The sequence below is a fragment of the Tauraco erythrolophus genome, unplaced genomic scaffold (assembly GCF_009769465.1).
Source record: "Tauraco erythrolophus isolate bTauEry1 unplaced genomic scaffold, bTauEry1.pri scaffold_88_arrow_ctg1, whole genome shotgun sequence".
NCBI lineage: Eukaryota > Metazoa > Chordata > Aves > Musophagiformes > Musophagidae > Tauraco > Tauraco erythrolophus.
The window spans coordinates 1-9,643 of NW_028238655.1; the positions used below are offsets into that span (position 1 = coordinate 1).

At 46.4% G+C, this 9,643-nt stretch overlaps 1 protein-coding gene across 1 annotated transcript; it reads left to right on the forward strand.

Annotated features, from left to right (window-relative positions):
* The first annotated feature begins 2,180 nt into the window (after positions 1 to 2,180).
* On the forward strand, positions 2,181 to 8,234 carry LOC147525721 (alpha-tectorin-like). Its single transcript, XM_086631068.1, has 6 exons — positions 2,181 to 2,217; positions 3,352 to 3,396; positions 4,330 to 4,460; positions 5,288 to 5,569; positions 6,733 to 6,870; positions 8,040 to 8,234. The coding sequence occupies exons 1-6, from the start codon at positions 2,181 to 2,183 to the stop codon at positions 8,232 to 8,234; spliced, it is 828 nt and encodes a 275-aa protein (XP_086487194.1).
* Positions 8,235 to 9,643: the final 1,409 nt, after the last annotated feature.

A 9,643-nucleotide genomic window follows, 5' to 3' on the forward strand; every position in this document is an offset into this window, starting at 1 on the left:
GGACCCACAGGAGATGTTGTGATGGGTGCAGGACCCACAGGAGATGTGGCAATGGGTGCAGGACCCACAGCAGATGTGGCAATGGGTGCAGGGCCCACAGGAGATGTGGCGATGGGTGTGGGGCCCACAGGAGATGTTGTGATGGGTGCAGGACCCACAGGAGATGTTGTGATGTGTGCAGGACCCACAGGAGATGTGGCGATGGGTGTGGGGCCCACAGGAGATGTTGTGATGGGTGCAGGACCCACAGGAGATGTTGTGATGTGTGCAGGACCCACAGGTGATGTTGTGACGGGTGCAGGACCCACAGGAGATGTTGCGATGGGTGCAGGACCCACAGGAGATGTTGTGATGGGTGCAGGACCCACAGGAGATGTTGCAATGGGTGCAGGACCCACAGGAGATGTTGTGATGGGAGCAGGACCCACAGGAGATGTCATGAGGGGTGCAGGACCCACAGGAGACATGGCAATGGGTGCAGGACCCACAGGAGATGTTGTGATGGGTGCAGGACCCACAGGAGATGTGGCAATGGGTGCAGGACCCACAGGAGATGTGGCGATGGGTGCAGGACCCACAGGAGATGTGGCGATGGGTGCAGGACCCACAGATGACGTCACGATGGGTGCACAACCCTCACCCCCCGCCCCCCCATTTTGCATCCCCCCCCGCCGGCAAATGCCTTCGGACGAACAAATCCCTCCCCCGTCCCTGGCTGCCCCCCCCCCCCCATTCCGATACTTTCACCCCACCCCCCCTCCCCCGAGACACCCCCCACCCCAAAATTCCATCCACGACCCCCCCCCCAAAATTCCATCCACGACACCCCCCACCCCAAAATTCCATCCATGACACCCCCCCACTCCCAAAATTCCATTAATGACACCCCCCCAAAATTCCATCGACGACACCTCCCACCCCAAAATTCCATCCATGACACCCCCTACTCCCAAAATTCCATCAACGACTGCCCCCACCCCAAAATTCCATCCATGACACCCCCCCACTCCCAAAATTCCATTAACGACACTCCCCCAAAATTTCATCAACGACACCCCCTCCCAAAATTCCATCCATGACACCCCCCCAAAATTCCATCGACGACACCCCCCACCCCAAAATTTCCCCCCCACTCCCAATATTCCACCAACAACCCCCCCCCCCCAAAATTCCATCACCGACACCCCCCCCCCCCCCCAAAATTCCATCGAATTAGCGGGGTGGGGGGTGGATTAATGGGACAAATCCCCTTACGGGAATTCTCAGGAACTCCGACCCCCCCCCCGCCCCTCACCCCTCGATCTGCCAAAAATTCCGAAAACCTCCCGAGCTGCCAAAAATCTCCCCAGAAAAATGTTTATCTCCCCAAAATTGGCAAATTTCCCACTTTTTCCTTTTTTTTTTTAAATTTTTTTTTTTTTTTTCACGGCGGGGGGTGGGGGGGGGGGTGGGCGGGGGGACGTGAGAGTTAAAAGCCGGAGCAGAACCGGCTGGAAAATCCATTTTTTTTGGCATCGGTGCCTTTTTGGGGGATTTTCTTCCTTTTTTCTCCGTCGCGGAGGGGGAAAAATACCGGGATAACGAGGTAGGAATTGTTCATTTGCGCCGTTCCCTCTGCACCGCTCCCGAAAACGCGTCCCCCCAGTTGGGAATGAACTGGGATTTGGGATTTCGCCCCCAAAACCCCCATCAAATCCCTACCCCCCCGTCACGTCGTGCCTCAGTTTCCCTTTTTCCGGCTGGGAAAACGGTTCCGTTGGGCGGTTCAGGGTTATTTTAACCAATTTCTGCCTCATTTTGCTCCTGGTGGCGGCAGATCCGTTGGGATGAGCCCCCAGTTCGGGATAAAATGGGGCGAGTAAAGGGTTAATCGAAAAAAAATCTGATTTTTTCTTTTTTTTTTCCTTTTCTTTCTCTTTTTTTCTCTCCTTTTTCCCCCTTTTTCCCGCAATTTTCAGTGCGATTTTTTAAAATAAGGATCCAAATAATTCGTGTCCCCCCCCACCGCGGGGCAAAAAGGAACCCGGCTGGATTTTATTGGGAATTTATTGGGATTTTAATTTTATTGGGAATTTATTGGGATTTTATTGGGAATGTTTCACCTCCAGGGATTGGTGGTTTGTTGGGTTTTATTTTTTTTGTTTTTTTTAGGGAATTCTGACAATTTTGCAGGAGCCAGGATGGAGCTTTCCGTCGCTGTCCTGCTCCTGGTGTTGGGTAAGTTCCAGAAAGTGCCCGGAAATAAATAAAATAAATAAAATAAAATAAAATAAAATAAAACAAAATAATAAAATAAAATAAAATAAAATAAAATAAAATAAAATAAAATAAAATAAAACAATAAAGTAAAATCAAATCAAATAAAAAATGAAACGAAATTAAATAAAAATAAAAATGAAAAATAAAATAAAATAAAAATAAGATAAAGCAATCAAATCAAATCAAACTAAATAAAAAATGAAATTAAATGAAATTAAATGAAATTAAATGAAATTAAATGAAATAAAAGTAAAATAAAATAAAACACAGTAAAATAAAATAAGAGGAAAAATAAATTTAAAATAAAATAAGACCAAGTAAAATAAAGGAAAATAAAATAAAATGAAATCGAATCAAATAGCCAAAATAAATTTAAAATAAAGTAAAGTAAAATAAAATAGAATAAAATAAAAAGTAAAATAAAGTAAAATATAAAAAATTAAATGGAAATAAAATAAAGTAAGATAAAGTGAAATATAAAAAATTAAACAGAAGTAAAATAAAATAAAAAAAATTAAACAGAAATAAAATAAAATAAAAATAAAGAAAAATATAAAAAAAATAGAATTAAAATGAAGGTAAGTGAAATATAAAAAATTAGAAATAAAAGAAAGTAAAATATAAAAAATTAAACAGAAATAAAATAAAATAAAATAAAATAAAATAATAAAATAAAATAAAATAAAATAATAAAATAAAATAAAATGAAATAAAATGAAATAAAATAATAAAATAAAATAAAATAAAATAAAATAAATTAATAAAATAAATTAATAAAATAAAATAAAATAATAAAATAAAATAAAATAAAATAAAATAAAATAAAATAAAATAAAATAAAATAAAAAATAAAATAAAATAATAAAATAAATAAAATAAAATAAAATAAAATAAAATAAAATAAAATAAAAAATAAAATAAAATAATAAAATAAAATAAAATAAAATAAAATAAAATAATAAAATAAAATAAAATAATAAAATAAAATAAATACAATAAAATAAAAGCCCCGACCGGCACTAAATGAAATGTCAGCGGGACTAACGGTGCCCGCCGGTGCCCCGGGCTCACCCGCCCCCGTCTCCTCCCCAGGACCCGTCGCCGTCCGACCAGCGCCCGGCGCCGGCGCCCGCCACGGTACTGCCGGAATTCCCGCCGCCGCCGGCCAATCCCGCGGGTTCCCGCCTTCTCCCGCCCTCGGCCGCTCCGCTCCCGCCTCTGGGCCCCAAATCCCCCTGTCCGCTCCCCGCCCGCTCCCGCCCCACACCAGTCGATCCCGAATTTTAGCATCCCAAGTTTTAGGATCCCCAATTTTTAGGATCCCTATTTTTAGCATCCCGATTTTTAGGATCTCGATTTTTAGGATCCCAAGTTTTAGAATCCTGATTTTTAGGATCCCTGTTGTTAGGATCCCAATTTTTAGAATCCCGATTTTTAGGATCCCTATTTTTTAGGACACCAATTTTTAGGATCCCTACTTTTTAGGATCCCGATTATTTAGGATCCCGAATTGTTTAGACTAGCATTTTTAGGATCCCGATTTTTAGGATCCCGAATTTTAGCATCCCTATTTTTAGCCTCCCTATTTTTAGGATCTCAATTTTTAGGATCCCGATTTTTAGAATCCTGATTTTTAGGATCCCGATTTTTTAGAATCCCTATTTTTAGGATCCCAATTTTTAGGATCCCGAATTTTAGCATCCCTATTTTTAGCATCCCCATTTTTAGGATCTCAATTTTTAGGATCCCTGTTTTTAGAATCCTGATTTTTAGAATCCTGATTTTTAGGATCCCTATTTTTTAGGATCCCGATTTTTAGGATCCCGATTTTTAGAATCCCAATTTTTTAGGATCCCTATTTTTTAGGATCCCGATTTTTAGAATCCTGATTTTTAGAATCTCGATTTTTAGGATCCCTATTTTTTAGGATCCCGAATTTTAGGATCCCGATTTTTCTGTCACCCGGAGCACGGGGCTCGGTCCCGACCCACCGATCCCAAATCCGCCAGGTTCTGCCCCAAAATCCCGAGGCAGGGGAGGGGCGGGGGCTCAGCCTCTCCCTTCCGGCAGCGTCCCTGCTCTATCCCTACGGGCCGGACCAGCGGGACCAGACGACGCCCAAACTGGACGACGGGACGTCCCAGCGTGTGGCCCTGGCCACGCCCTTCACCTTCTACGGCAAAGACCACCGGAGCCTCTACGTACGTTGGCCGGAATTCCGGCGCTCCGTTTTCCTTATTTTCATCGTATTTCCTTATTCCTCCTTATTTTTGGGGGGTTTTGCACCTTTTCCCAGCGATTTGGGAACTTTTCCATCACCAAAATCCATCCAGCCATGGGATGACCTTCATCTTTCCCTGCTGGAGCACCAAAATACAGTTGGGGGGTCTTTAGAGAACATCTCCACCCTCTTCCGGAGTAACGCTCGGGAGATCCGTGGCCAAATTTGGGTGTGGTATCCCACCCCTCCCTCTTTTTGACAGTGCCGATGACATCACGATGACCTAAACACGGTCAGGATCCCATTGTCCATCCCCATGGACAACCAAGTTGAGCCCCACGGTGGACCTGCAACCCTTCCGTTGACCTTGCGATGCGTTTGGTGGTCTTCAAGACCCTCCCATTGGCCTCCACAACCTCGTCCTTGGCCTCGTGACCTGTTTCGTGGCCTCACCACCCATTTCGTGGCCTCACCACCCATCATCCGTTGGCCTCACCACCCATCATCTGTTGGCCCCACCACCCATCCACTGGCCCACCACCCATCTGTTGGCCTCACCACCCATCATCTGTTGGCCCCACCACCCATCTGTTGGCCACCCATTTCTTGGCCTCACCACCCATCTGTTGGCCTCACAATCTACTTGTTGGCCTTTTGGACCTCTTCCTCAGCCTTCACGTCCCATTCGTGGCCTTCAGGACCCATTCCCTGCCACGACCAAGTGGAGGCGTCGGTGATGGGAGCTCCGGATGTTGAGGTGGCCACCGTGGCCACGTTGGGGTTGACCGGACATCTCCTTTCCCGTAGGTCAACAACAACGGCGTGGTTTCCTTCGGAGTGCGGGTGAAGAAATACACCCCCGACCCGCTCCCCGTGGCCGATGGCCGCGCCTTTGTGGCGCCCTACTGGGCGGACGTGGACAACGTGCTGGGAGGGGACGTCTTCTACCGCCAGACCACCGACCCGACGCTGCTGGCACGCGTCACCAAGAACATCAACGACTACTTCCCCACCATCTCCTTTGCCGCCACCTGGGCTTTCGTGGCTACCTGGGACCATGTGGCCTACTACGGCTCGACCACCAACAAGGTGAGGAGCACGGTGGTGACCTGAAGACCAAGTGAGGCCACGTGTGTGAAAATTCACGTGGCCCACCACGGCTCGGCACAGAGACGAGCCACGTGGCCACTGGCCGATGTGTTCTGGAGAGTGAAACTGAGTGGTGGCCTCGTATCCGTCATCGATTTGACGACCGAGGACGGAGACAAGCCACAAGCGGAGCTTCTGTGGCAGGTTCTCCGTTGGTTTTGGCCTCCATGAGTTGGCCCTACGAGCCCTGCGGTGGACCTGCAACCCTTCCGTTGACCTTGCGATGTGTTTGGTCGTCTTCAAGACCCTCTCATTGGCCTCTGCAACCTCGCCCTTGGCCTCATGACCCATTTCGTAGCCTCACCACCCATCTGTTGGCCTCACCACCCATTTCGTGGCCTCACAATCTACTTGTTGGCCTTCTGGACCTCTTCCTTGGCCTTCAGGACCCATTCCTTGACCTTCACCACCCACTCTCTGACCTTCACCACCCACTCCTCAACCTTCACCACCCACTCCTTGACCTTCACCACCCATTCCTCGGCCTTCACCACCCACTCCTCAACCTTCACCACCCACTCCTTGACCTTCACCACCCATTCCTCGGCCTTTACCACCCACCCCTTGACCTTCACCACCCATTCCTCGGCCTTCACCACCCACTCCTCGACCTTCACCACCCACTCCTTGACCTTCACCACCCATTCCTCGGCCTTCACCACCCACTCCTCGACCTTCACCACCCACTCCTTGACCTTCACCACCCATTCCTTGGCCTTCACCACCCACTCCTCGGCCTTCACCACCCACTCCTCGGCCTTCACCACATACTCCTCGACCTTCACTACCCACTCCGTGACCTTTACCACCCACTCCCCAGTTGATTTCCAGGGTGGTTTTTTTGGGTTGAAAGCCAGCTTTTCCGCGATCCTGATCTTCTGGCCACCTCGTGGTGAGAAAGAAGCTGTGGTAGAACACCAAAAGTACTAACCTGAAAGTAGACACCAAAAAACCCACCTGGATGGGCCACGCCTGACCAAGATGGCTTCATTGCACAGCTCACGGCGAGGAGTCTACACCTGCGAGCAGCTCCCAGGGCTAAATCCCACCCATATCTTCTCCTCCCACCACTCATGGTGTCATCTCCCTCTTCCGTTTCGCAGGGGAACACCTTCCAAGCCGTCCTGACCACCGACACCAATACGTCCTTTGTCATCCTCAACTACTGGGACATCCAGTGGACCACGGGGGCGGCAAGCGATGGTGACCCCGAAACGGGGCTCGGAGGAACCGCGGCCCACGTACGTGAGGCTGAAGGACAAGTAGAGGGAAACAGGACGAAGGGAGTTGAGGAATGGAGGAGGAGGTTGACCAGGTATGGTTTTTTGGGACAACCGACAAGGTAGGACTTCAGCCCACCATCTTTTTGGAGAAGACAATCACCAAAGGTAGGACTTTGGCCCATCATTTTTTCGTGTAGAAGACAATGCTGAAGCTAGATTGGCCCATAATGTTTTTTTGGGGACACCACCAGGTTTGCTCACAGTAGAAGGTTGTCCCATCCCATCTTCTGGGGACAACGATGATGAAGGTTGGAGGTTGGTCCATAACATTTTTGGTGACAACGATGTCAAAGGTAGGAGGTTGGCCCACAATGTTTTTCAAGGACTCCACCAGGTTTGCTCACGGTAGGTTGTCCCACAATGTGTTTTGGTGACGATGATGAAGGTTGGAGGTTGGCCCATAATGTTTTTTGAGGACACCACCAGGTTCATCCAAGACTGGAAGTTGGCCTGTTCTATTTGGACAACACCACCAAAGGTAGGAGGTTGGCCCACACATTTTTAGGGGACACCACCAGGTTTGCTCACAGTAGAAGGTTGTCCCATCCCATCTTCTGGGGACAACGATGATGAAGGTTGAAGGTTGGTCCATAACATTTTTGGTGACAACGATGTCGAAGGTGGGAGGTTGGCCCATAACGTTTTTGGGGGGACACCACCAGCTTCACTGAAGGTTGGAGGTTGTCCCACAATGTATTTTGGTGATGATGATGAAGGTTGGAGCTTGGCCCACAACGGTTTCTGGTGACAATGATGAAGGTTGGAGGTTGGCTTACAACATTTTTTTGTGACAACGATGTTGAAGGTGGGAGGTTGGCCCATAACGTTTTTTGGGCGACACCACCAGGTTCACTGAAGATTGGAGGTTGGCCCACAACATCTTTTGAGGACCCCACCAGGTCTGCTCACGGTAGACGGTTGTCCCGCAACATGTTTTGGTGATGATGATGAAGGCTGGAGGTCAGCCCACATTTTTTGGGTGACACCACCAGCTTCACTGAAGGTTGGAGGTTGCCCCGCGACATTTTTTGGGGTCACCACCATCAGCAGGAGGAGGTTGTCCCATGTCATTAACCCCTTGGGTGGGGTTGACTCTTCCAGTCCTCCATTTTGATCCTCTTTTCCAGGCCGGCTTCAACAGCGGAGACGAAACCAACTTCTACAACATTCCCGGCTCCAGGACCGCCGCCATCATCAACATCACCGAGACCTCCAACGTCAACGTCCCGGGGCGCTGGGTCTTCCAGGTGAACAACTTCAAGGTGACGGGAGTGCCCACCAAGGAGCCCACGGTCGCCAATGACAACGCCTGTTGGTTGTAAGTTGGATTTTTGGGGTGGAAACCTAAAAAAAACGGGAAAAATCGAGAATTGGGTGGAAAATTGTTTCCTCCTCTGAAGTTCTCGGCTTCTTCTCACAGATAAATCAAGATGGCCGCCGCAGAGGGATGGGCCCCACCCCCTCGTCACGTGCACGGGATGACGTCACCCAACGGGGACCTGTCAACCTCTACCGGAGCAATAAAATGGCGATGAGACATAAAATGGCGGCTCCGGTGGCGTTGGAATTCCTCAGGCCACGGAATTCTGGGGGGTGGGGCGAGACCGGCACCAACTCATGGCAGTTTTTTGCCTCTTTTTGCACAAATTTAGAATTTTTAGCCAATTTTGGGCACAAATTCAGGATTTATAGCCAATTTTGGGGACAAATTCAGGATTTTTAGCTAATTTTGGGCACAAATTTAGTTTTTTTTTTTCCTTGTATAGAAATTTACAATTTTTTTTAACCTCTTTTTGCACAAATTTTGGATTTTTAGCCAATTTTGGGCACAAATTTAGGATTTTTAGCCAATTTTGGGCACAAATTTAGGATTTTTTGCTGTATTTGTGAACAAATTTATGATTTTTAGCCAATTTTGGGCACAAATTTATGATTATTTGCTGTATTTGTGTACAAATTTACAAAGTTTTTTTTGACCTCTGCACAAATTTATGATTTTTAGCCAATTTTGGGCACAAATTTAGGACTTTTTGCCGTCTTTGTGTACAAATTTAGGACTTTTTGCCGTCTTTGTGTACAAATTTATGACATTTTTGACCCCTTTGAAAACAAGTTTACAAATTTTGCCGCCTTTTAGCACAAATTTATGGCTTTTCGCTGCCTTTGTGCACAAATTTAGAATTTTTTTGACCTCTGTGTACAAATTTATGATTTTTGGCCACCTTTGTGCACAAATTTATGATTTTTTACTGCATTTGTACACAAACTTATAATTCTTTCACCTTTTTTGTGCACAAATTTATAATTTTTTTGACCTGTGTGTGCACAAATTTATGTGGTTTTTTTGCCTCTTTGTGCACAAATTAACAATTTTTTGCCAATTTTGTGCACAAATTCTTGATTTTTTCCTTCTTTCTGCACAAATTTAAGATTTTTTTTAAAAATATTTTTAAGATTTTCCCCAACGAGAGGTCAGGGATGTCCCAAGAGCCCAAGTGACCGATTTAGGGGAAAAAATACAAATTTTAGGGGAAAAAAAACCAAATTTTAGGGGAAAAATACAAATTTTAGGGGAAAAATATGAGTTAAAACCCCCAAATTGGAGACTTTTATCCCCAAAGAGGAATTTTTTTTTCCTTCACGAGGAATTTTTTGACTGAAATATTTTTTGCCGGTTGAAACGAGCACAAACACGCAACACGTGAACGACACGCGCGAACACGCGTGTGCG